This window comes from Nilaparvata lugens, chromosome 7, assembly GCF_014356525.2.
Source record: "Nilaparvata lugens isolate BPH chromosome 7, ASM1435652v1, whole genome shotgun sequence".
In the NCBI taxonomy this organism is placed as follows: Eukaryota; Metazoa; Arthropoda; class Insecta; order Hemiptera; family Delphacidae; genus Nilaparvata; species Nilaparvata lugens.
In genome coordinates, this window is record NC_052510.1 from 1,209,536 (window position 1) to 1,224,098 (window position 14,563).

A 14,563-nucleotide genomic window follows, 5' to 3' on the forward strand; every position below is an offset into this window, starting at 1 on the left:
ACAAGTCAAATATTACATTTCTTTACATTCATTGTCAACACATTCATTCTCACTGCCTACATAATAGCAGAACTTCCTAGAATGAATAATAATTATTATAATAGACAAGCTGAAATCTCACCTTGGGTATCCTGAGATCTTTGTGACTGGGTGTTATCACATTGGACAATTTTTTCATGTGTTCGTGCAGCACTCTGTAAATAAAAGAGAAATATTATTAAAAATTCACTATAATAACCAGTAGATGATTAATTATAACGTAATAAAATAAAACCGAACAAAAAATAATATTTTTGGGCTCAGGGGACCTTGAAACGTAAAGAAAACTTGAAATTAGGGTACCTTAATTTTTTTTGGAAAGCAATATTTTCCTTAGCTATGGTATAATAAGGCAAGGAAAGTAAAATAGCTATTTATGTATTAAGAGCGTAATGCGCGACTTTATCGCTCGCGCAAAACAGTTATCACGCGACGCGAAGCGGAGCGTGATAATTTTGCATGAGCGATAAAGAAGCATTACGCGCCAATTACATACAAAATTTTTTCTTCAACTGCACAAACCTGTTAAATCACTTATATCTGGCGGAGTTAATAATAATTCGTCTACACTGATATCCATCATGGCTGCAGAATCGGAACAATTAACGAATTTTTAGGTTAAGATCTGACCGAGAGTGGTTTGTCTTTTGGCAAGCTGCTTATCATTAGCTGATTAGCGAGCGTAAAGAAAATTTACTGCGCATGCGCAGATGGTTAGCGAGCGAAAAAGTTGATTCTCCTCAGAAATAAGCTGTTTTACGAGGAGAATTGAGTATGTAAATTCTTTCTTTACGCGCAGTTGAAGAAAAAATAGTTTATAGACACATAATTAAAATACTCTGTGAATGAAGCCTCTACATCTAAATTATAAACAATATTATTGTAAAAAATGCACAAGCATTATTTATTTATTATTAGCATTATTTATTTGAAAAACACTATACCATCACTAAAAATAGACATAAAAAGCTGAAAATAATGAAGTTGCTTATGATATTGAGTTCTAAAAATTGAACACTCTTTTACTTTTATATTTATTCCTTTATAATTTTTTTTTAAGGAAGCACTGATCGGGAGAGAAAACTAAGGATATTCCTTGTAAAAATTTTCTCCCAAATTTAGATAACATTTTAAAAGTCTGAAATAGGGTTATGATTTCACTTTTTTTTAATTTAGTCCATTTTCACTCAAAAACAACAAACTAAGAATTTATAAAAACACTCAACTCAATTATTAGATTTGTGAACAACTGATTTCTAGCTGACTCAGGTCTGGTGTAAGAGTTTTCAGGTCACACCTGATCAACTTCAGGGCCTCTGACATGACCTAACGACTACTCTCTAGGCAACCGGGACCGACGACTTAACGTATCCATCCGAAACATGGGAGTGACCCGAGCAAAATATCTTGCCCGGAAGATATAGCCCAGATATTGCCCGGAAGAATCAGCCGAGCAAAATATCTTGCCCGGGCTGGGATTCGAACCCGGGCCTATGGATTATGAAGCCAGATTCTAATTCACTCGACTTCGGCCTCTCAAGTATAATATAAATAAAATACTCACTGATCACGTGACACGTCTCCATCTCCGTTGGGGAACATGGCGTAGATGTAGACCCGACTGACAACGGCCCGTTCAATTGCCGTACGAGCCATATCCAGCTGAGCGTCGCTCGCCGCTAAAAAAGGAAAACCAATCAATTTATTAATAATTCATAACAATTTATTTGTAAATCAATAACAAAGAAATAGGCTACGAAGCATTCTGAACTATGTGTACAGGGTCTGTATAATAAGTAACCGGACTGACCTCAGGAAATTTTTTATTGGCAAAATATGTACAATTTTTCATTAGATGTCTTCAAAGTAGTCCCTATTGGAGTCGATAACACGCTGATACCGGATTTTCAAATCCCTGAACGCTCCCTGAAAGTCGGCAACCTCTATGCTGTCTAGAGCCCTCGTCGTAGCTCATTGAACGTTTTCCAGAGTCCCGAACCGCGTCCCCTTAAGATGTCTGTTGATCTTGGGGAACAAAAAGAAGTCCGGTGGTGCCATATCGGGCTGTAAGGAGGATGTGGCAACGTTACAGTCGACTATTTGGCCAACTGCTCGGTGTGCGACGGAGAATTGTCGTGATGGAGGATCCACGAATCGGCAATCCCTGGACGGATTCGATGAACCCGGGCGGTTAGTCGACGGAGCACTTCTCTGTAGTACTGGTCGTTTACAGTTTGGCAGGGTGGCACAAACTCTTTGTGAACGGCCAGAACTACAGAGAAATGCACCGTCGACTAACCGCCCGGGTTCATCGAATCCGTCCAGGGATTGCCGATTCGTGGATCCTTCATCACGACAATTCTCCGTCGCACACCGAGCAGTTGGCCAAATAGTCGACTGTAACGTTGCCACATCCTCCTTACAGCCCGAATCTGGCACCACCGGACTTCTTATTGTTCCCCAAGATCAACAGACAACTTAAGGGGACGCGGTTCGGGACTCTGGAAAACGTTCAATGAGCTACGACGAGGGCTCTAGACAGCATAGAGGTTGCCGACTTCCAGGGAGCGTTCAGGGATTTGAAAATCCGGTATCAGCGTGTTATCGACTCCAATAGGGACTACTTTGAAGATATCTATTGAAAAATTGTACATATTTTGCCAATAAAAAATTTCCTGAGGTCAGTCCGGCTACTTATTATACAGACCCTGTACATACTTATCATTTTTTCTTTCCAAAAAATTCCCGTGATTGAAAAACTTTGAGAATAAGGCTCAACTCACACTACCTCGACTCAAATCGTACGACTCCAGTCGAGGATACTTCAGTCTCTCGACCTTACGACTTTCTTGCTCATTGTCACTACTTCAGTTCCATGCTACTCCATTTTCTAACCTTACTTTATTATAAATATATGATCCAATTCGTCACTACTTAGCATATAACAAATTTTATAATTATTATGAATATATTGTCTTATCTAATTCTAAATATCGGGGCACCGAGCTTTGATCGTTTTTTATTTAAAAACTATTGATAAACAGAACACAATTCTTTAAAATGATTGGGGAAGGACTAACAGGCACAGCCCAAAACTGTTTCTTCCCCGAATTTTGATTTATACACTATAAATAGTCCAAAAAGTAGGTTATTTTCCATACACTTGAATTCAGGTCCAATTTTCAGTGCAAACATTTGAAAACAGAAAAGTTCTAAATTAGATTGTTTAGGCTATACCCCAAATTGAATAACACTCACTAATCACTTAAAACTGTAAAATAATGATTAACTTTGAAAATTATGATATAGGATAGGCATACTCTAATTTAGAATGATATACCATGTCATGTCAACAAATCAGATTATTTTGATCAAGTCGATTAAAATTTCTAGATTAATATTTCTCGTAAGATAAGCTGATTAATTACACTGCTGAAAATAATTCTGTTTCTCTCCCACACACATATCTTCTGTTATCGACAGACGACGAAATTATCATCTGTTTTCCCAAGGATGAATAATTATTATCCTTTTCATGTCTTTCAGCGAGTTTCTCCCAGGGATAAGACCTAATGCAATCGAATTTTCATATCATAAACCTACTATGTTCCAAATTTCATGAAAATCGTAAGAGCCGTTTTCGAGATCCGATGGACATAAATAACCAGAAAAATATAAAAATATATACAGAAATTGCTAGCTTAATATAATAGGATTATTGTCTTATCTAAAATGTTAAAACATAACTTTCATAAAACATAACCTCACTTTCATTAAAAATGCACGGTACTATGTAACTCAAGTCGAGGCTCGACCAGCATGTCGAGTCGACGCTCAACTCAGGCCCGGTTGCACAACAGCCGGTTAAATTTTAACCGTGATTAATTTCACGAGAACCAATCAGAGAAGGCGTTTTTGAAAAGTCGGCTTCTCTGATTGGTTCTCGTGGAATTAATCACGGTTAAAATTTAACCGGCTGTTGTGCAACCGGCACTGAGCCTCACAGTCGTGAGGCCGCGGAGACTAGAGTCGACTGCTCTGAGTATCACCATTCAAAAACACATGCTCTCGACTATGGTGAGGTCCACGTTATAATGGCAGTGTAGGAAGATAGGAGAAAAGGGTTGCCAGATCTCAGCCTTGCCACCCGAACAGCTGATACTGGTATATCTAATGAATTTAACAGCTGTTTATTATTGTTGAAAGTAGTTAATCATATTTTATTTGTCAAGAAAATAACTATTTTACTTTCCTTGCCCTATTACAATAGGTAAGGAAAGTATTGCTTTCCGAAAAAAATTAAGGTACCCCAATTTGTAAATTTCTATACGTTTCGAGGTCCCCTGAGTCCAAAAAAGTGGTTTTTGGGTATTGGTCTGTATGTGTGTGTGTCTATGAGTGTATGTGCGTCTGTGTACACGATATCTCATCTCCCAATTAACGGAATGACTTGAAATTTGGAACTTAAGGTCCTTCCCCTATAAGGATCCGACACGAACAATTTCGATCAAATGCAATTCAAGATGGCGGTTAAAATGGCGAAAATGTTGTCAAAAACAGGGTTTTTCGAGATTTTCTCAAAAATGGCTCCAACGATTTTGATCAAATCCTTACCTAAAATAGTCATTGATAAGCTCTATCAACTGCCACAAGTCCCATATCTGTAAAAATTTCAGGAGCTCCGCCCCATCTGGGTAAAGTTTGATTTTAGATTCCCAATTATCAGGCTTCAGATACAATTTAAACAGAAAATTCCAAATGGAAAAGATTGAGCATAAAAATCTCTACAATTAATGTTCAGTAACATTTTCACCTAAAATTTAAAATAAGCACGAAATTCGAGAAAATGTTATTATTTCAATTGCAAACTGTTGGCAACTGTTGATTCTATTAAATCATTCACTATGAATAGATAGCAGACCTCGTGTGTCTCCAGCGTTATAGTCCTGTCACCAGCTGGCTTAGATCTTTGAATATTAGACTTGAGATGCGCGGGAACACTAGCGTCAGGTGATAAATTTTCATAACGGCAAGGAAAGTTGTGTGAGTGCGCCACACCAGATTTTTTAAATATGTAATAATAAATTTTCATAATTGAGATTAAATATTTTGTCAATTAGTTGAATTTCTACATTGTTGATAAACGATGTGGCAACATCGCAATGCGTGAAAGAGATAGCGCCATCTGCTTTGTTGAACGACAAGGATATCAACACCATTATAAATCGCACACTGCCATTATAACGTGGACCTCACTATGGAGCCGAGTCTCTTCTCGACCTGAGTCGCGTAAGTGTGAGTGGAACCTAAAGGTGCGTACAGACCGAACGTCACTCCAGCAGAGCGATTGATGATCGACCGGCGAGCAACAGTGGTTCGACCGGGGAACGCGAGAAGATCTAACATCTTCCGTAACGTTCATGATGGGTGCGTGGGCGGAGCGACTGTGGTTCGATGGTGGTACGAGGGAGGAGCGTGCTCGGTGCGGGTTGGAAGCGCGAATATGTGTACGCAGCTTAAGAGTTTTGAGCAGAGCCTGTGAATCTCTTGTGGGATAGTAAGATTTGTAATTATCGTAATGGTTATCACATGAATGAATAATTATTGTTTAATTGAATGAATGAATGCATTCGTTTTCGTGATTATTAATGAATGAATGTCTAAATAAATGAATGAATGAATTTACTCACCCTGCCACAGCGGATCACGCTCCATCTCCCGGGACAACCTCTCCAAGAAGGTCAACAACAGATCGTTCTTCTCATCAGGCAATGTCAGCTGTTTGAATTCCGCGCCAAAAGCTGTCACCTGAAACACAAATTCAAACACTATTATTTTTCAAAACAAATTATTATACACTAGTAGTTCTGTGAACAGTAGACCTCACGCAGTTTTCTCATCCACAAGTATCTGATGTCACCTGTTCTAGTTGATTCAAATTTGAATCATAATTTACTCTTAAAAACTATTATTTGTTTTCTCCAAGATCAAAAACTCACTTATGTTAATAAACTCAGTTCACGTTTGAATTTTTATCCCATATGATAACTTATCCAGTTCCCTAATAATCTTTCCATCTGATAAAAATATTTCTCAACTATTTTTTTTCAATCAAGAATATTATAATTTCTTCAGCATTATTGAGTTCATTTAATCATTTTTTATTTTATTTTCAATCATTTATTAAATTTGTTTTTCAAATGTGAGAATATTGATACTGATGGGCACGCATCTAATATTGAAACCCTACCTTATAGAAATAGACACGGCTAGACATCTGTGTAATGTATGCAATGAATAATTCACTTGTCAGCTGATTGATTATGAATAATTCTATAGTCTGATTGATCCTATCTTCAAAGTAGGTGATAATTGTTGAGTTCAAAGCCACTGATCAATTCCATCCAGGTTTTTTTTACGTTCAGTAAAAAACCTGAACACACATTAGTGATTTCACAGAATGGAAATTCGGCTAGTATTTTGACGCCATAATCCGCCATCTTGAAATAAAGTGTAGCATTGTAATTCAGCAGTAGTTTTAACAAGATGATGCAGTCATGTGTCGTGGTCTTGATACACTAAAATCTTGGTTAGATTGATACCTTCCATTTTGTGTGTATTCTGTGGCTGAACGGTTGCTCATGAGTCATGACTGACAGATGTTTCCCCCGTAGATCATATTTTGTAAACAAAACTAGAATTTAACCTATTTCATTGTAATCAATTAAAATGGAAAACCATCAGGTGATTGGAGTTGTTTTAAATGCATTGTAAGATATTTTAAATGTTATTAAATTTATGTAATCATGCATTTCTCTGCTCCCAAATACATTATAATGGAGTCCATTATTTGTAAACAACCTCGTATTCAGCCATGTCTGTTTACGTTCAGCTACTCTATTTACGTTCTTTTCCATCAGTGGAAAGTACGATTAACTGATCAGTGTACGAACCGGATATGACTTTTGTTTTATCAGTTAGACCAAAGGCCTTGAAGAGGTATAAACGCACAATGCCTATGCCTTCCCAATGCTAGCTCTTACTTGAAATTAAAGGTTCCATTGAGGTATTTTAGCGCGAGATATTATATAATATATATATATTTTTGTAATATTATAGATCACAAAAATCTTCAAGATCTTTAGTATGTAATAATCTTCCAGGTTGTACCCTCAATGGCAGATTTCAATTCCAAGTACACTAACGCTGCATGTGGGTCTATGCTTCTTTATGGTCCTTGAGTTAGACCAAACAGTGCCTCGTTCAGAGCCACGTTCACTCACCGGTCTCATCGTTCACTCACCGATCAGTGGCTTTGAACTCAACCAATATATATAGTAATATCAGAGTATGAAGGAATTCCTTTTCTTTTCATATTATCCTTAAAATGCAACATTTCAAAAAACCTTGTAAAAAATTTCAACAAATTGTAAAAAAACCTTCATCGACACGCAGTTGAAAAAGGAATATTCCTGCCTAATCTCATCAAATTCTATCAACGTGTTTGGTCGTAATCGCGTTACATACAGACAGACAAAAGCAAATCGAGTTGAAACATAGACCTCACTACGTTCGGTCAAATATTGTATAGGCAGGTCAAAATAGTGTGATAATCTACACATTATCAGATTTCATGCACATTATCAAATCACTGAATACTACCAATCTCAATGCTTAAATACTTGTTTCTATCAATTGCGTACAGACTTAGGGTAACCGTCCACTGGAACCGTATTCAACTGATCCGTTCGGCCGTTGGATCGGACGAATCTGCCGGCCGTTAATTAGGCCGAATATGGTCGTCCATTGGAACCGTTTACGTCAGTCTAGTTGCCAATTATTGAATAAACTACTATCATAGCCACCAAAATTTTTCATAAACAATGATTATATTGAGATTTTTAAAACTGAATGAACAAATATCCACTAAATTAGTTATTCATTATCAAGCAATCTTTGTTTACAGATTCCTTTGAACATCACGACGATGATATATTTGTCTTGCATATCCTACAATGGAACATGCTCTTGAACCAAACTTATCAACTTTCCATTGTCCATAGTTACAACTTTATAAAACAGAACAACAACAAAAAAGACAGTGAAACAATTTTAGGTTGGGAACACTTTGTTGTCTCAGCTTGATTAGTTGGTTCGGCCGGATAGAGCCGGAAAATCCCATTCAATTCGGATCAAGAAACTGATCGCCCGGAGACTGTCGTGCACGGACTTATGAACCTGTTCCAATGGACGAGCATCTATAGTTTTCTTTGTTGGGGGATCGTTCGGACGAGTTCGGTAGTTTTCGGCCGATGCTAGTTCGGACGAAATCGGTTCTAGTGGACGGCCCATCTAAAGGTAAAAGATATTTGGAAGATATTTCTTCTTTATGATTCACAAACTAACGATGTGACAGAATCTTGTTTAAATAGAGATTCAGTCAATAGAAAAATGTCTATAGTGAGGTCCACGTTATAATGACGGGGAGAAAGATAGGAGAACAACGTTGCCGGCCCACCTAATCCTTCAACTATTCCATCTTCTTCTCCTTGCTATCCTCCTGCATTTCCTCTTTGCTTCATTTTCTTGTTCCTCATTCTTCTTCTTCTTCCCCTCCCGTTCATTGTCCTATTGCTGCTTCTAATAGCAGCATTTGTTTACTAAACATAATATAACGTAATGAATATAATGAGAAGGAACTGTGAGAATTACTACTTCTCCAAAATTACTAGAACATGTTTCAATAGGCTTGATAGCTTCTATTATATTAGGCCCACCTAAATGTGGCTTGGCTCTTACCAGAGCTTGTCGCTTCTCGAGGAACAGCCTGACACACACGGCCATTAGCGTTCGCTGGCATACGGTGCGTTCACATCGGACACGTGAGGTGAGCCTCTCCAAGTGGACCAGTGTAGACAACAGTGATTGACGGCAGTGCACCAGGTAGCTCACATAGGGCGTGCGCTGCTTGTAGTCCGAGCGAAGCGAGGCAAACAGCTTCAAACAGCCGCTGCTGTCGAATAGCCTCACACATCTACAAACAGAAAAAAAACCATAAATGTAGAATAGCAAGACGCATCTGCAAAACACAAACACAATCATGCTTTACATTTTTAAGCTGGGTTTTCGTTTGTTTGTAAATGTTGTTGTCGACCACGACAGGGTGTGAATTTCAGATTGGGTGAATTTCAATTTGTCTAAATAACCAAAAAGATTATGTTCAATTATGTTTTAATGATGGGGGAGGTTGAGTTTATACTTTTAAATGACAATATGTTGATATTATTGGAAATGTTTGACTATTGAATAATAAATACAAATAATGAAAAGTTATTTTTCGCCACACTGCACAGAAAGCAGCTGTTTTCCAGTCCCTAAGTAGATCTGAAAGACCTTGTTTGCAGACGACTCCCATAACAGGCGTCAGACGACTCTGACGTAAGAAACAGGTTTCTTTCCGGCCTAGGCCGGAAAGAGTACTCTTTCCAGCCGCTAACATGTAAATAAGTCATCCGCTAGATCGGGCGAGTGTCAACTTTCTTCATCTGAAGTCGCCATTATTTCAGTTCGAATTTCGAATCAAACTAATTCAGCATTCGCTTCGCAACCATTTTTATCCAATTATTTATTGTTGATTAGCGCATTCCGCATTTTCAAAAAATGCTTGAAGATGACGACGCCCGTGATATTCCAAGTGAAATCCTGACTGCAAATCTTCTACCACTAAAATCAAGAGATAGGTACAATAATGAGTATTCTTTATTTATTTTGTCAGCAATGCCTGTAGTGTGGCGAAAAATATCGTTCGCACCACGGGCAAAAATGTTTTTCCGGCTCTCAATCTTTTCTAGTCCTCGGCCTACGGCCTCGGACTTGAAAACCGATTTCGAGCCGGAAAAATCTCATTTTCTGCTCTAGGTGCGAAATATACTATGATCAACTGTTTTGGCACACTTGAAATTTGCACAATATGAATTTCAACAATGCTTGTCGTCGTCGACTGCGGAAATTTGCGCACAAACGAAAATGCACCTTTAGATTCATTCACAAATCATGATTTTAATACCACAATGAGCTTTGATTCCCTGTTCCTTCCAATGGAATTAAAATGTCAATAGAAAATAATGTATGGAGCTTATAATGTACAGCTTATAATTTCCGCTTTTGAGAAATGGTGCTACAGAAGAATGCAGATAATCAGTTGGAGAGAGAAGGTAACGAATGAAGAGGTGTTTCAAAGAGTTGGAGAGAGAGAGGTTGTCTACTGAAAGAAATGGAAAAGAGAGGAGCACAACTAGTTGGTCAAATTCTTCGACATGAGGAACTAACAAAAAGAATGATGGAGGGAAAGAAATGCACGAGGAAGGCCAAGACTGGACTAAATAGAACAATTGAAGAAGGATGTGACGATGTGAGATGTGCCAACTACATATACCTCAAAAGGATGGCGGATGACAGAGAGGCATGGAGGATTGCTGCCAACCAGCCCAACAGCTGTTAACCAAAGATAGAGAGAGAAAATAATGTAAAAAATAGATAAAAAAAGATTATAATGTATGGCCGCATTCATCTCCACAGTGAAATTCACGTCAGAAAGTCAGCACCCGATTAACATTATTTCGCTATGCTTGTCTGTCGTCAAATGTAGATGTATTGTCTGTCTATGTAAGAAGCTCTATGATTGGCTGATTGGGTTAACGTTTCGAAAATCTGAGAGCCTCCTGCCCTGCCGAAGCGTCTGAAAAACGCCTGAAAAAACGCTCGAGTTGCCTCACCTTCAAAGTGTAATGAGCGTCTAGGTTTTTAGCGTCTAATTTTGAGAAATTAATTATCTAGAAAATTTTATAGAGGGTGAATTTAATAACCAACTTATCTAGAATTGTTACCTCAAAGTTTCGTGTAGATGAGCAATCAAAGGCCTGTCCTGCAGGTTCATAGCTTCGGCGAGCTGCAGCTTCAGGAATGAGACGAGCTGGCCCTCGCCGGGCGGGGCTTGCCCCTCGGGCATGTGCTGGCCCACCTCGGCTGTGCTCAGCACAAGTCTCAGCTTCTTTTTGGCATCACGGAACGCAAACGACGCCTCCACGTTCAACGGGTCTATCACTAGGCGTTCGTCTTCTTCCTACAATAAAACAGAAATACAGTTATAATGGACTAGATTTTTATCCTTGATGTATACTTAAAAATTACATGAAACAGAAAGAAAACACATTCCTGAAAGGGCTAAGTGATACTAAAGAAATCATATACAATGTATTCTATTTTTCAATAATTGAGAACTTACACTTTAGCACATAATAGGAAACTGCTGGAAGGAGCCTATAGGCGACCGCACACAGTAACAGACAGACGGGAAAAAATCAAACGTCTGCATCAAGATATAAACATATATACAAGTTGGTGCAGAGGAAACGCATGTTTTTCGAACCGCTAGTACTCGGTGACAGGAGGGGGTATTGCCCTTGAACGAATGTTGGCAGACGGCCCATACCATGCCGTTTCAGTCGCTATGGAGCGTACAACATTGTGTGTTTACTGTCGAGCATTTTTTAGAAATAATGGCCCATATGAATAAAACCAGAGCAAATGCTCATGAGCAAGAGCATGGAGCATAAGGTTTTGCTCATGAGCAAAAGGCATTTGCTCATTTTCATATGAATAAGCTTTACCTTATACTCTTACCTTATGCTCCTAAACTCTGGAGCAAATGCTCACGTATTTTAAAGATTTTTCATCAGTTGATTCGCTTTTGTAGTCGTAATTTGTTTTTATAGCTCACGGAAGCGCTAAATATGCAAGTAGGGGGCACCGCTTGTGTTTGCGTCGTCTGCTCTGTTTTCTATTTATGAATAGAGTTTTAGGTTAGTTGGGTTTTGAATTTTGAAATAATAGCGTGAAAAAATGTCATCTCTATAATAATATTCAGCATATTCTTATAATATCAATAGCCTTCTTCTAATCGTCTACACTCTCATCTTCTTAAATGTCTATTTCCTATTTTGTGATGGCTATCTTTATATCAGGTAGCTTTATATCTTTTGTATTTATTATTTTGTAGGGATAATGGTGATATATATCATGGTTGAATCTAAAAAGAGTTTTATAGTTCTCAACTATTGGTTGTTATCGTGTCTGGTATATTATATTACGTCGTATATTATATTACGTTATATTATGTCTGGTATATATAATAGTTTCCTCTTCCTCATACGAATTAGTTGAGCCATTTTACTATGTACAAAAGGTGATAAGCTGCTCTAGACTAGACACACCTTTTTTGAAGCATTTGCTTTAAAAGTTGAGCAAATGATCTAGTTTATTCATACAATTTTGAGCAAAAGCTTTTACTTTTGAGCAAATGCTCAAACTATTTTTTTGATGAGCATGAGCAAAAGGTTTTGCTCACGTTTATTCATAGAACATGAAGCAAATGCTCCATCTGTATAAGCAAATGCTCAACTTTATTCATATGGCCCAATGAATCTGTAGTCACAGTGCAACGTCTTTTCAGTCAATATTTTAGAGTTGGAGAGATGCAGTGCCTGATCGAGATACTGTGCGTACTCCGATGGGTTGCAGCGTTTAGAAGTACTGGTTCTGTGCTGAAAAAAGAAACCATCTGGTCTTCCCGTTCAGTTCGTACTCCGGAAAATGTAGATCGAGTCAGTGTCGTCTAGTCCTGAGACCACCATGTCGTCTAGTGCCCGGTTGCAGAGCCGTTACTGTAACAATATTTATTGTTACAATTGTGAGTGATGAGAATTATGCGAATTAGCCGGAGAAGTTAGCCTGTTGTGAAAATGGATTTTGCTGTTTTGGCCGCTGAGACGCCTCTGAATCGATGGCCGTCCTAGAAGCTTGGGGTATGCTGTCTCCTGTCCATCTGGACGTGTAGAGCTCGATCACCGAGCCTAGATTCAATTTGAAGAAACAGCTATAAGGTAACAACTTTTTTCCAAATTAAACGAACGTCCCAGGAACTCCGGATGTGACAGAATGGGTTTTAATAATTATAGACTTTCAAAAAAGGGGAAGGGTGTAAAACGTGCGGAATTAGACTTTTGTTGAATCGTAATTTTGAGATATTATTGGGATTGGATAGATTACTAATTTTATTAATTTTGGTTTGAGTAATAGATTTTCGGTTGTATCTTTACATTGAAATGTGAGGCCATATTTTCTCTGTAAGGATCCAGCTGGGAATTCAGTTTTCTTTAAATTTATATTTTAATCTACTAAGTTACTAAAGTTGAATTAGTATACGAAATGTTTAAAGGTCCCTTATTGATAAATTAATGTTTTAAAATAATTCTCATCTTAAAGTTGTAAAGGATCAAATGAAGTTTCAAGGACCCTAGCCTTTCTAAATTTGTTTTGATAACACATATTTTTGAATAGTCTTCCTATGTTGAATTCCGTGATGTGATACTTGAGGAATGTTTGTCTTTGCAGCTTTCATGATATAAAGATACAGAATAGTTATTATTGGGGATCATTAATATTTGATAATGTTTTGATAGTGTTTTAAAGTTTCCAAGTGTATTCTAAACTTAATGTTCTAAGAATTTTATGTGGATCTTTTCTGATAATATCTATTGTTATTTATGATTAACTTCTGAGACATATCTATGATAATTTTCAATTCTTCTTTTGAAATTAGAGTCCTTTAAGCTTCTTATGATTCAATCTAAAACGTTTTCAATGTAGAGCATACAGAGTAGGTTATTACCGAATTATCTATATCAGAGATAACTTTCTAAATTTAGTAATTTTATTTTCGGTTTTCATGATGTAACTTCTTTGTTTTATTAATTGTTGAATTTAACTGTAAGAGGTGACAATATAGTTGATATCTTCTCTCTATTTCGTTGTCTCTCTTGTCATTTCTGGATTCCCGTTCTCTAGCACTAGGTATGTTTATCAAGTATCCCTTTTATTAAGTTATAGTGTGTGTGCTTCAAAATTCTAAATTCCAAATTAACTTTCTAAATTCATAGCACGGCACATTACATAAAATCAAACATAGCTATGTAAGACATAGTTTAAAATCACTGACATAAATGGTTGGTCGTTGCACAGTCGTTTGCCGAAGCTCATTTTGCTATATCTCGAATTAGCATCACACTGCAGCTCTATTCACCTTTTTCCGTACATGCTTCTATCCAACCAATGTCTTGGCATCGGGCAAAGTTTCAATCGACATCACTGTGAACAGACCTAAAAGACTTCACATAAAATTGATAAACAATATGGCGAGATTTCTCAACATATTTAGAGATTTGTAGGTTATAAACAACTTGGAAAAACAGAGGGGGAGAAAAAATAATTTACTTATATACCATCTGTATATCGTTAACATCTTTCAAAAAAGCTATCTCAGCCTCTAAAATGAATTTGGCGGTAGTAGACATTGGATTTAACAGCACGACTTCGGGCCCATAACTTAAATGACCGGTTTTAGCTATTGGAGACATAATAATAAGCTCTTTCTGACGACTGTGCAACGAAATCATGTGCCTAATTG

The 14,563-nt window shown here is 37.5% G+C and overlaps 1 protein-coding gene across 1 annotated transcript in view; it reads right to left on the reverse strand.

Annotated features, from left to right (window-relative positions):
• Window positions 1–14,563, reverse strand: part of LOC111049754 (GTPase-activating protein and VPS9 domain-containing protein 1) — a 96,782-nt gene that overhangs the window by 4,001 nt on the left and 78,218 nt on the right. The window contains exons 21-25 of the mRNA XM_039433413.1: window positions 10,926–11,161; window positions 8,839–9,073; window positions 5,730–5,847; window positions 1,604–1,718; window positions 122–194 (exon numbers count right to left, since the gene is read on the reverse strand). Coding sequence (XP_039289347.1) covers window positions 122–194; window positions 1,604–1,718; window positions 5,730–5,847; window positions 8,839–9,073; window positions 10,926–11,161 — 777 coding nt within the window. The remainder of the gene's footprint in view (window positions 1–121; window positions 195–1,603; window positions 1,719–5,729; window positions 5,848–8,838; window positions 9,074–10,925; window positions 11,162–14,563) is intronic.